The sequence below is a fragment of the Tamandua tetradactyla genome, chromosome 4 (assembly GCF_023851605.1).
Source record: "Tamandua tetradactyla isolate mTamTet1 chromosome 4, mTamTet1.pri, whole genome shotgun sequence".
Classification (NCBI taxonomy): Eukaryota; Metazoa; Chordata; class Mammalia; order Pilosa; family Myrmecophagidae; genus Tamandua; species Tamandua tetradactyla.
The window spans coordinates 200,456,911-200,470,311 of record NC_135330.1 but is presented as its reverse complement, the minus strand read 5'-3'; the positions used below and the strand labels follow the sequence as shown (position 1 = coordinate 200,470,311).

Here is a 13,401-nt window from a genome sequence, read left to right as displayed (position 1 = left end):
ATCCCTAAAAACTGGTTCCGTTTTAAATTCGGTTAATGTTCTTCTCAAATGCTCAGCTACACTCCAGTGCAGGAGACGCTGGCATAAGTGAAATATGGCATGTGCTAAAAGAAGATACTTCAAAGAATAAATTAACTCTTTTTATTGCAAATTGGAAAACAGTAGCTACTTCTATTTTTCCTTCTGTGTTGCTTAGCAACAGGGCCGGGGAAAATGAGTTGACTGGCTCCTCCGTGCGCAAACACACACGCACACATGCATGCACTCTTCCTACCCCATTTTAAAACGCAGGAGCATAAGTGTGTTTTTTTTAATTGAGACATTTGACTGCTTTCTTCACAAATAAGAAAAACTAGATCTTGCAATAGATTGTCTGATTAATCAGCGTTTTTGGTTTTCTTGTTTTCAAGTCCTATGTTTAGTGTCATCTCTTTGGCATTTTAGAATGCCATGTACATTAAGAGCGCAGACACTCCTCTTCCTAAAAGCCCTTGTGGTGGGGTGCGTGCAGACCCCCACTTTCCCAGAGGACTGTTATTCCAGCTGCCGTCTCGAGAGGCCGACTAGCGCCTGCAGCAGGCCCTTCGCCCCTGCACTCTGCCTGCTCTCTTCCTCGGGAGGGAGCGTGCTGGGCTGTGTGGCCCCACGGAGCTGCCGTGGCCCGCCCCCGTGTTGGCTTTGTGGATTAGCAGTGACGCCGGGAGTGGGCGGTGTGGCATGGAGAAGACGCTGCAGCGTTGCCAGGCTCCCACAGAGAGATCTAGTGGCAGGGAAGGGGGTGGGGGGAGGAAGGGGCGCCCAAGGCCGGCGTGGGCCAGCGTGGGTGTGGAGGAGGCAGCGTTTGGGGGGCTGACGCTTTGTGTATCTGCGGCTGTTGAGTGGCCCCGGGAGCGGAATTCGCCACGTGCGCCAGTGGGAGAGGGAGGGTCCGGGCAGCCTAGGGGCCGCCAAGCCCGACAGGACAGCGGAGGGGACAGCAGGCAGGCCAGCGCCCACGAGCAGACCCGACGGCGTCTCCCTGCCAGTAAGGCAAAATGCGGGTCCTTTGTTCCGGTGGTTTCTCAAGTGTTGCCTTTCTCCATGTCCAAACGTGGTGACCCTGAAGGGGCTGCTGGTGGGTGCGGCGTCCACCCCCGGAGAGGAACAGGGCATCGAGGGGATCACCGAGTAAACGCATCTGTCCCGCCTTATCTTCCAGGGCCTGTGCCGCCCGCTCTCTTCGGACGATTTGGACTCAGTGTAAAAGACAGTGGAGCGAGGTCTATGGTTTGTGATGGGTGAAGGTTTCACGTTTCCTAAGTCTAACGGCAAATATACAGAAAAGTTTTGCATATCTTGAAATGGTAAAGCCCAAAGCACGTGAGAGAAGCTGCACAGGCAGGTCACATTCCCCATGCTTGTCCTGGAAGGGATGTTTCCATGTCTCCTGCCTCGAGAACTAAGCGGGAGTTTGGACCACCTCCCTCGGGTGCTGCAGGTTTTGATTGAGCGAGGCTGCCGCTTTGTGAATTTCCTATTTGGACCCAATATCGAGAACAAGAGCATAGCAATGATTTAGCAATACAGAGCCACAGAGTCACAGTGTCTGTAGTGGGTTTTCCTTTTTACTCATAACTGAACACGTAGATACAATTTTTCTGCACTTTCCATAAAGCAGATTGGAATGGCACTAGTAAACATATTTTTCTTAAAGTTATCTTCTTTTCTAAAATTTGGGTTGTTGATTTTGAGGATGTTTTTAGTGCAAAATAATTAAAATGTTTAATTAGATTCTTTTTTCTCTTCCTGGAATAGTAGGCAAAGTGCCTTGTCATTATGTGGTTTAATATGATTGAAGGAAAAAATTGTATCCGAGGCACATTTCACAAAGACTCTAACATTAGACATTAGAACTTTACTTTTGCTGATGAGTAAATTTTATTTTTTTTAATTATCTTTCATTGGAGACAACATAAATACAACTTTAAGCTAGATGCCAACATGGAGAACTTTCTCACTGGCATTGTTACAAGTAAATAATGTAATTTTTCCTTATGACCATGTATGTGAGTTTTAAAATATATGAAGGCTAAAGCTAGGTACTTCTTTTTTTTTTAATACACAGACCTAAAAAAAAAGTGTCTGGATTTCTTCTAAATAATCTATTTGATGGTGCTGCAGTAATGGGACACTCACATGGAAAAAGAATTAAATGTGACCCCCCCATACAAGATACCCCCCCACCAAAAAAAAATCTGTTTGAGAAGCAAAGGTCTCTTAAATGACGGTTTATAACTCAGGCCCCAAATATCCAAATCTGCATTCTAAGAAGCCATGGCTCTCAATGGTGCTTTGGGAATATCCATATGCAAAACTTCTTTTGTGTTAAACCAAGTAAGTCTGTGATTATAATGCGCATTGTCAAACATTTTCCTACTAATTCTCTTCTTCTCCTGCTCTATTTTAAAAGATATAGTCTACTTTGTTTAAACATAAAATAATTGTTTTTAAATCCAAACAATTTTTAAATTGTAAGTTTTAAAATTTACGGCGATGTGTCTAGTCTATTGTATTTAAGCCATAATAGCCTAGTGATCGTTCACTTTTACTAGTTCAAACACTAACAATTTAAGGCTTGCGAAGCATGCTTTTGATATTCTATGGGCTTGACATATCTCAGTAGGTGATAAATTAATAATGTGTGATGCCATTTGGAGGCTTTTCTCAATTTTACTTGAAAACAGAAGTTTAAAAACAAACTTGTGATTCAAGATGGAGAAAAATTCAGTTGTCATATACTGTTTAAATGTTAATTGATTTATCCTCCATAATAAATTGTTCAACTAGCAAATTTTACTGTCGATTTATAGTCCTGTAAGTTACCATCGCACTTTCCAAATGAATAAAGTATTCCAACCCAAAGTGGAAAAAAAAAAAGCCCAGGCAATCTACCAGCATTTGGAAACTTAGCCTTATCCTAATTAGTGCCTCATTATCCTGTCTGTTGAGAGACAGACACTTCTCTGGCAAGTTATTCAAGAAATGCAAACTGAACCCTTCCATCTTGAAAGAACAGCTCCTAAGAGTACCTGCTGCAGACTTGAGGTTTTAAAACTGTTTCCAATAGAAGGAGCAGACGCCTGCTGAGATCAAAAGGCTGCTTTGTTTTAGCTGAAACAGTAAACACGTGTGAAGCTTTCCTCTGGTGTCTGCTCTAGTTGCGTTTTTGTTAACTGCATTACTTCATACCCTTGCGCTCATAAAAGATTAGTATGAATTTGACTAACCTGTCAAAAATGCAAAGAAAGCAGTGGAACAGTTAACTTAAATCTGGCGGGGTCCAGAACAAAAATAAATTCAATAACTTGAACTTCCTCCTACTGTCACTCTTGTGGACAACTGGTGCCTGGAAAGGTCCAGTAAATGTTGTTTGTTCTGGGTAAATGGCAGATGCTGCCCACCGACACGGACCCCATGGCTTTGTATAGACACGGTGAAAAGAAACGAGGCTTGTACTAATTGCCGAGAGATATCATGGCCAATTTTCCACTCAAGCAGTTCCAAGGGAAATGCTATTCTGCAGCATTTAATCTTTTGAACATATGACTTTTATTAAAGGACTGTTCAGGGGCAATATATGTCATTTACTTTTTGAAACTCAAGTCGCTCAGAGATTGAAACAGCATACCATTTATAGACACTGAGTTCTCTTTTTATGCAGAGTGTAATTCCATTATGCTAAAGCAGAAATAAAAAATCCTCAGCAACAAACCAGAGGTTTCAGTTCATTGGTGGAACAGAACTGGTGATTTATAGGCACTTAAGATTTACTTACTTATATAATTCTCTTTAAAAATTAGACGCTGAATTGGCAAAGCGTTCTTGTGAGCAGAAGAGCATGCCCGCGAAAGGTGTGCGTTTTTGTATGTCCTGCAGATGCTGGCTCTAGTTCAAAGTTTGATACTTTTTCCTTTGCACGTGTTTTTTTTTTCCTTAGTATTGTAGAAAAAGATATTATAAATATTTCCCTGCTTTCAGCATTTTAGAAATACAAAAACTAATGACATATCAAGGGTGAAGTCCAATGTGAACTTAGAAGACTGAAGGCCACGCAGTGTGTTTTTCCTTTTCCTTCCTTAACGTGTTCAGTGGGGAAGAACCTTCAGTGCCTCCGCATCGCCACAGGCCTTTAAGAGGTGTCATACCCACCCTCTGTATACATCAGTGTATACATATATTGGCTCATATAAATATTGAAAACCGTATAACATTTATTCAGAACTCCGGAACCAGCATTTTATATACCATAAATGTCCCCTGAGTTAACCAGCAGGGGTATTTTTTGGTTGCACCCACTGCAGATCTGTGCATGATTGGGATCTTTCAAAAAAAATTTTTTTTGTCATTTAAAAACAATGGAGTCTAAAAGCTACAGTCCTTTTAAAAGTGAATGGAGATATAGACTCAAATCCCTGAAGAACAATTCCACACGTTTTAACTATTGGACTACTGAATTTTTCCATTGTGGCCGTGTATCTACACAGGTGTGTCGCCACATGTAAACAGCCAGGCTCCAGGGCTGGGGAGGTGCAGAGGTACCTGTGTGTGTGTTTGCACCAATAAAAGCGTGTGTGGCACTGGTGGCACAGCCTTATAGGTTACTGGCCTTTCTGAAATTGAATGCAAAGTCTTCCTGTCATAAGCTCTCCACGTACTCGTGGCATGGTAGTTGGGGCACGCTTGAGCTCAGAAGCAGTTTGTAAAACCAGCATGGCAAAATGGTTCCAAATATCCAGATATATGTACAATATAAATCCAGCCAAACAGAATAATGAATATTGTGTTAGCCATCATATATAAATACACATCAATGTTTTATATTGCTGTGCCTTGGTATTCAATTATTAAAATGATTGAATGCTTCAGTATTTCTCTTTTGGTTGTATATTGATGGCATGCAGTGATTACCAATCGATGTTCAATAAATAATGAAAAATTCATTTATAGAGTTGGGGCAGTTGAATGTTACATGGAAGCTATGTAGAAGAGATAATCCAAGCTATATTTGATTTGAAATAAGTTTGTCAGTAAAGCCAGATAACCTATAAGACAATCCTGTGTGCTCTGTCAAAGCACTATTCTCAGCTGCTGACAGAGCAGTGGCCTTTCTTTACCTGCTATAGGTGTGTATGTGCATATACATATCCATTAATGTATACTCCCTTGAAATGTTAACTGAGTATTTACTGTCTGTGCGTGCACTTGCCCTTTACACATTTTTGCAGTAGCTTTGCTAGCATCTCTTAATTGTGCATGTTAGAGGGACGAAACTCAATTGAGCTATACCACAGAATTATAGCGTGAAATTTAGAGTACACCGAATTTAATATGCCAGTTGCCTGATGCAGTGTGCTATACTGTCAAGTGAAAAATATTTGTGATTTTGTGCCTGTAATGCATGTAAAAAAGAGAGGAAATCTGAGGCTCTGGCTATAATTTTTAAGAAGGCATGATATATGGGGCCTTTAAAATGTGGTTCATTTTAGGGAAGATGAAGGATAAATTCCAGGATAGTATAAACGATGCATGTAATACATGGTGTCTAAATCATATATAGCCACAGAGTGTTTTTGAATTCAGAATAGAAGGTATCTGCAAGGTGTCAAAGAAATATGGTAGTTAATTTTCTCCTAATATGTATTTTGAGCTGATATGCATCAGCAAGCAAAGAATTGAGTTTCTTTGTTGTAAGGAATCTTTTCTTTGAAATGACCATGAATGTTGTAAATTTGGATACAATTTTTATTAAAAAGTTGACATAACTTTTTACTTAGAGTTTGAGTTGCTTGGATGTGTAGTCTTCCCTTAAAAATAGCATGTGATGTTAGCCTGTTTTAAACAGCAGTACACTTGGAAACCCTTCAGTCAAAGCCCCCAGCAGAGTCTTACCGCGCTGAGGGCTGACATTTCCATGAGCTCCCCCGTGACAGCTCCTTCACCTTGTGTGGTGGCTTCATGTGAAACGTACCTTGTGTTCCACGCTGGACCGTGGTTCTCCTCCTAAAGTTAGCTTTGTGACACGTACCACCTTAGAATAACCATATAATAAACAGGAAAAGCCACCTATGTTGTTCAGTGAGTTTCTTTGAGAAAACTCGGTAAGTGATGCTGAAGGCGCGTGTGGCCTTGCCGGCACGGCGTGGGTTGGGGCGCACGTGGCTCCTTGTGATTTCATGAGCGGCAGCACGACCGGCCCAGGGCCCCCAGGCATCCTCAAAATTAAAAGGAGTGTCTGGTGAAGAATTGTGTCTCAGCTGGATACTTTAAAATCAGTGATATATATAAAATACAAAGAAAGAAAAAGAAAATTTAAAAATCAGTGCTATACCTTCCTCTCGGAGCGGTCTTAGGGTGACTTTGTCAGACAAATTGGCAACTGGCTACAAACAGGAAATTGAAAGTGCTGACACCTCCTGGCTCTGAATTCGCCCCTTCCGGAGTCCTCTGATTTGTGGGGAGAAGGCGCACGCGTGTGTGCATCGCACAGGTGTGGGCAACTTTTTAAAGCACCGAATATATTAATTAATGCATACAGTAAATAAATGATCAAATAATTTAAAGAGCTTGATTCCCCAAATTGAATTTACAACAAAAATCCATTGTAATTTTGTCTTCATGATGTGGTATAAGGAAGAATAGAAAATTCTACTAGCCTAGACAGAAAAATATTTCACATTAAAGTTATTATAGAAGTTCAAAATTGGGGTTTAAATCCAACATTTTTATGAGATTTATTTAAACCTTAAAAATTACGGTTTGTTCACAACCTTGAACAGAATTCAGTTCAGAAATAGAGGGGCTGCTTTGGGGGGTGCCGGGGAGGGGCCGGGGGGTGCTGGGGGGATGAGCCCGGGAGGGACTGCTGGGAGGGCTGCACAGGCTGCTCCCTGTCAGTGTCCCGCGGTGGGACCTCGGGCTCTGGTCTCGCACCTGGTCCCCTACGGCATGGGGGGCCCCCCACCCCACAGCCACTGGGAGGGCAGACCGAGTGGCCCTGCCTCCCAGCACCCCTTCTTCCAGCATGTCAGAAATAGCCAATTTTTTTAACATGAGCCACTGTATATTTATGAAAGACATAGTAATTAGCAAAAATTATTGGGAGATAAGAAAGGGCAGCTGAGACCTTGACCTCAGGTCTGGGAACCAGAGTTCAAAAACCTCTTTTTGACTCCTAGCTGCTTCATCTGTCAGCTTGCTCAGATGATTTATCTCTCTGAAACTGTTTCCTAAACTACAAACTGGAGAAGAATATTTCCACGTTAAAAGACTGTTGTAACTGTTGAATAGTTGATGTAAATTTGTATTATAAACCATAAAGCCTTTTATCAAAAACAGTGTGTGCATGTGCGTCTGTCTGTCTGTTTAGTTACCAAAGGGCATTGGGAATCCCTCTGCCACCTCTGTGATGTCGGTGTGACTGTGTGATGCCTGTTTTACAGATGAGGATTGGGTTAGGTGTAACTGTTAATCATGAAGAAAATAAAATTGCGTAAGATCTAAAAAAAAAATCACAGTTTGTTTTTATTGCTTCTCATTATTATTTCCATGATGCATTTATTTTTGAACTCTTGCCTGCCTTGGCTCTGCCAGCAAAGGCTTATGCCCATATTCCCATGGCATTTTCCCTTCCTCTAAGTAAACAAATTTCTTGTATAAGATCTCCCCAGTCTTTTTCAAAATATGAGCAAGTCTTTCTGATAACAGTGTATGTTATTTGGGATTCATTCTTCGTTATTATGATGCACGATGGCCTGCGTCATAAACTATCTTTAGATGGAGCACACGGAGAAGACAGGCAGAAGAGTTTGGGAAAAGGAGTTTTCTTCTTTCCAATAATGGAGACATATTGGTAATTGTCGATTTATATCATCAAGAGATTGTTCTGTCCCCTGTTGGTCAGTAAACAAATGTGTGGTTTTTCACATGCCTGTGGGTTTTAGGCTCTCTGCAGTGAGATCATGACGTCATTTTGCCATGATTGTGTTTTTGCAGATTTTATACACTTCAGGTCAAGACCACTTAGACAATAGCTTGAGTTTGTTAAGTATTTAGTTCTTTATACAGTTGCTCCAGAAACCATGAGAGTGACTACTTGATTTCTAAATTCCTTTTTCTAGTTTTCCAAATAATTGTAATTCAGCAACTCCGTAAACGTAAGCTGAACAAAACATGCAATAGGAAACACAATTACCCAGCCAAAGCCAGAATTACCTGGTGAGATTGTGCCCCTTGATTAGCGCCACTGGACGTCTTCAGGGTCCCTGTGGGGTGTGGCGTCCACCAGGGGACAGTGTGGCCCAGTGTGGCCGGAGCTGTCAGGTCAGCCTTGGCCTTCTCCAAAGCGGGCGACGTGTTCTCCATCTGTTATGGGTCTAAATAGCTACCCTTAGGACATGTTCTTACTTAAGGCAGTGCTTTTATGAAGTGGTGTCAAAAAGCATCCAGCTGCCAGCAGCCTGCCCACATGGCTCGCATTAGATCTGCGTGGAGGTGCTGACATTTCAGACGTCACAACATCTCCAAGAGCAGCTCATGGCATTAAGTTCCGTAGCCTGAAAATATCTTGATGTTACTGAAAAACAATTACCTTCTAAAATAACTGTATGTTCTGTACCATATGCCCAGATTCCTCAGAAGTACCGAGCTGACTGAAGTAAATGCAAAATCTAATCAGCATGTAAACTAATTAAGGGCCTCCGTGCTCAGAAAAACCAAGGAGATAAACCATTTCATATACGAGCATGTAAAAATATGGGCGGGGTTTCCCACTTCTGGTCATAAATGAAGGTGGGCTAGTCTCATTGGGCTAATTCTGAAGAGCAGGAAATGTACACACGTCCCGTCCGATTCCCTGCCAATGGCTAATGTCGAGTCCTAGCAGCAGGGGGGCCTCTGGGGGGTGGTGGGTCCCCCACAAGCCACTGGCCTGGGGTACTGGGGGACATGGATGGACGTGTGGTGAGCCGGGAGAGCAGGCCAGCGCTGCAGAATCCAAGTGCCTCCAGTTGCCAGGATGGGGATGTGATCAGGTGAGAATTAATAGGAGTAAAGGCGAATCCCACGCCTGGGCCTCCCAGACAGGCTGGAAATGGCACACATTGGCCTCGACACAGCGGGATGTCGGGACGCCGTCGACAAGCGCCGCCAGCGCACAGTGACGCCCCAGTCTTCGACAAGCAAGCCCTGTGCCTCCCAGCCTGCGCTGGCCAGGTGCCGCTGTCAGGGGGAGGGCTGCGCCCCGTTTCTAGCACCGTGTTGGACAGAAACTGTGGCGGTGGCTGGGCTTCCTGCAGGCTGGACAACAGCAGAAAATGGGAAACTCCGGTTGGCAGGAGAAGGCCTGGCAAGGGGGCCTGCAGGTGTCACCACAGCCGGGGGGGGAGCCTACAGGTGTCTGCACAGCCCGGGGGGGCCCTGCAGGTGTCAGCACAGCCGGGGGGGGCTGTAGGTGTCAGCACAGCCGGGGGGGAGGTGTAGGTGTCAGCACAGCCGGGGGGGGGCTGTAGGTGTCAGCACAGCCGGGGGGGGGGGGTGTAGGTGTCAGCACAGCCGGGGGGGGGGGTGTAGGTGTCAGCACAGCCGGGGTGGGGGGGTGGCGCTGCAGGTGTCAACACAGCCCGTGGGGTTCTGCAATGTGTCAGCACAGCCCAGGGGTCCCTGCAGGTGCTCAGCACTCTGCGTATGCTGTGGTTTGGGTCTGTCCTGGGTGCTGCAGGCCGGCGCTGAGACCGAGAGAAGGAAAGTGCCGGGGGGCGTTGAAGTTCACACGGCGTGGGGTGAGCCTGCCTCACCGCCTACAAGAACTAAGAGCCCACCGGGCGCTGGCGGTGCTGGGCAGAGGCGTACCCACCCCCCGCCTGCGGGGAACTCGGTCTCTGGATGGGGTTGCGGTGGGACACGTGATTCCAGTGTCCATCCTGGCCCCAGAATTCTCTGAGACTGTGAACGCTCTTCATCTTGGAAAAATATCAAGTGTTCACTATCTGACTTCTTTGGGGAAAAGAAGACATAACACCTGTAGAAATGTCATACGTTTATTTTACTCTTTGAGCATAATAAAATAAGACCTTTCCATTTTCAGAGGACCTGTTTGTAATTGAACCATTTTTCTCTTAAAACTGTCAGTCATCCGTTACCCTCAGCCAGACACCATTTGAAATGACTCGGGTAAGTCTCCATAAACACATACCTATACATTGAAAATAAGCAATTTTTAAAATAAGTGAACTTGTGTTAACCCTTTTTTTTTTTTTCCAGCATCTATAGGCCCGCGAGCGGATTGTGTCCATAGGCAGAGAAAGCACCGCTGGCGCCGGCTCTGAAGACACCACGCGTTTGCTGGTGTTTGGAAAACGCAGGTCACTGTTGATAAGGCAGTTTAGTGGATAATATTCCACAGGTTTAGAGAATATTACAGCTTAAAAGGTGTTTTCATACATTTTGGATCAGAGTTCTATGTTGAGTGTATAATATTCTTATTAAAAGAATAAGCTTTGGGAATTGAATACACAAATTGTGGGCATATCTGCTAGGAAACTCAGAGTCTATTCATTTGGGTGCTGGATGGAAGAATGTGTCTTTGTATTCTGAAATTTGAAACACCACAGGCAACACGGCACCCGCCACCGAAACACAGCGTGTCTACAGCATTAAGCACCATTGGCGATGGCACTGGGAGAGAGTCAGGGATCAGAGAGTCAGAAGACAAGGTCTGCATTTGAGACACTCACGTGCCACCTTCTGCTGGGAACACCACTGTGCCTACAGCAGAAGCAGTGGTGCAGGGGACAAAAGATGGCACTGCTCTGGAAGCCACACACCTTCCCCTAGATGCAGCAGGGTTCATGCTCATTTTCCCCAGACATCGACACCCTAACTCAGCCTTGTCTCCATCTCATATTCCAATATTATAAATGCCAGGTTCTCACCACAGACGCTTATCAAAGTCAGCAGAGCACAGCGTAGAAGCCACACACGCACAGTCCCTCCACTGGAGGCAGTGACAACATAGCACTACTGTCACACTAAGAAAACCTCTGCTTCAAGTCCCCGTCAGAACGCCTTCTAGCTGCCATATTCCAAATGTGGAATTTGGTTGCAAAGCCAGGCTCCCTGAAAGAAGATGGAAAAACGGCTCAAATCACCAGGCTTATTGAGGGGGGTTATGACATTGCAAACTAATGGGTCACCACCCAAAGTATGTGGCATTCAGGGGCTTTCTTGAGTAACCACAAAACGTCTAGAATATTCTACAGGGAAGCTGCTGAATCTCTGCTGTGGATTTAGCTTTCGTCCCCACACCCCAGAAGGAAACCTTCTTATGTTTGGTTGATTCCAACGCTCTGCAGTGATTGTGCTAGAACTTCCCCAGCTATGTAATTTATTTATATATTGTTTATGGAAACTAAAATCTCTGAATTTCCCACGTTGGACAGGTTGAGCATCAAGAGAATTATGTCAAATCTTTCTTCTCTCTTACCTTCTGCTCAGCAAAGGCTGGATGGAGTGGGGGGGTGGGTTTGAAGGGAGACAGATAAGCCGAGGAAATACAGGTGACCCTGCTTCTCGCCACGTCTTCATTAAAGGTCCACCTGCAGCGGCTGCTTCCCTCTGCTGCGTGGCCAGCCGCACCAGCGAAGTGGACACACCAGGACAGAGAAGGGGGTTCTTTTAGGACAAGGGGTGCTTCCTGCAGTGGCTTTCTCAAAGGATACCCGTGAGACAGAGCCGTTCGTTGTTCAGGTTTTGTCCCTGGCTGGGCTTGGTGCTCAGCGCCGTGTGGGCTCATCCTCTCAGCTCGTAGCTTCTTCGCTTTCACCCATCTCGGGTTGAAAGTCTCGGATGACGAGGGCGCTCTCAGGCCTGGCCTTGGCTCTTGCCTGTGCAGACATGTGGTGTGATTGTTAACGCCCTGCAGCCCGCTTGTCTCCAGGTGGAGTTAGCAAGGCCTCAGGAGGTGGTGAGGCTGGGGTGTTTTTCCAGACATTCCGTAAAGACAAACTGAAGGAAATTTTGTTTTATTGTATAAGAGCGGAAAAAATAATGGAGGAGACGCGATGGGCGCCATGTGTGAGGTCCCTTTGCAGGGGGGCTGTGGAGGGTGGGGGGTGTCACTAAAGCCTGCCGCCAGCCCCGACAGTGAGCTGAAGGACGCTGATGCCAAGAAAAGGGAATAAAAAGTCCTGGAACTTAAAAATTAACAATGAGCCTGGGACATTTGCCATAGCCCATTACTCAGTCTGTTAGGACGGTGGAGGGAGTTGGCTCTGGTGGAATGTTCTCAGAGCCTTGCTTTGGGGTACTAAGGCCGACCCGTTTGGGGTGTGGCTCCCTTGGCCCTGGCCAGGCTGCCGGGAGCCCCTGTGACCCAAGTGCTGTGTCTCTGTCTCTCGCCCATGCAGAGTGCCCAGCATGGCGGTTCCTCCAGCTCACTGGCGTCCACCAAGGTCTGCAGCTCCATGGACGAGAACGAGGGGCCCGGAGAAGGTAATGCACACTGGGCCTGGCCAAGCTCACTGCAGGGAGCTGGGCTTCTCAAGAGAAGGAGACAGAGAAGCCCGCAGCGGCTCCTGAGTGTCCTACAGGGGTACAGGTTGAGCCCAGCGCCTGGGGGACTGGAGCTGCGGCCGGGGGCACGCGGGGGGACGCAGGGGATGCGGGTGGGGGCCAGCACGGAGATTCGCCCTCCTCAGGTGTCTGCGCCAGCCAGGAGTGCCAGCTGGTGCCCGTGGTAGGATCAGGGCAGGTAGTTGCTGCCTTGCTTTCCTAAACTCGAAAAATAGGTGACCCTACTTCTCGCCACCTCTTCATTAGAGGTCCGCCTGCAGCTGCTGCTTCATAATATATTAAAGATGATATACTTTATACCTTACTTTATGTAATATACTCATAATATATTAAAGATGATTTCAGCTCCTGCCTGGTACAGCCCTGCAGGGGGTCTCTAACTGAAGAGAACGCACCACATGAAAATACAGCTTTACTGAAAGAAAGCATGTGGGATATTGCAAAAATAGTCTTTGTGCCTTAAGCCCATTTGCTTTAGAATTTCTCCAGGGTGTGGTCAAATACCCTCGGTTCCAGAGCTGAGTTTTCCCACCACTGGAAGGGTTCTCAGACCAGCCCCTCGTGCCCGCAACTTGGCTCCTCTTGCTGGAAGGTGCCTGGGGGCTGCTCCCCCCCCTCACCGCTGTGGGCAGTGCCTGGGCCCAGCTCAGTCAAGGGCAGCATTAGGGGAAGGGTCAGTGGGACACGCTCAGCCACTGTGCAAGAAGCAGCTCCTCTTACTTAGTTGAAATGATCTCTAATTTTTTTAACAGAAACCACCCTTTTGGGGCGAGGGCTTTTCCTATGCTACGTGAG

At 45.8% G+C, this 13,401-nt stretch overlaps 1 protein-coding gene across 3 annotated transcripts in view; it reads left to right on the top strand.

Moving 5' to 3' along the window:
* Window positions 1-13,401, top strand: part of DCLK1 (doublecortin like kinase 1) — a 287,967-nt gene that overhangs the window by 220,698 nt on the left and 53,868 nt on the right. For all 3 annotated transcript variants that reach the window (XM_077159033.1, XM_077159032.1, XM_077159034.1), the window contains one exon: window positions 12,441-12,525. In XM_077159033.1, coding sequence (XP_077015148.1) covers window positions 12,441-12,525 — 85 coding nt within the window. The remainder of the gene's footprint in view (window positions 1-12,440; window positions 12,526-13,401) is intronic.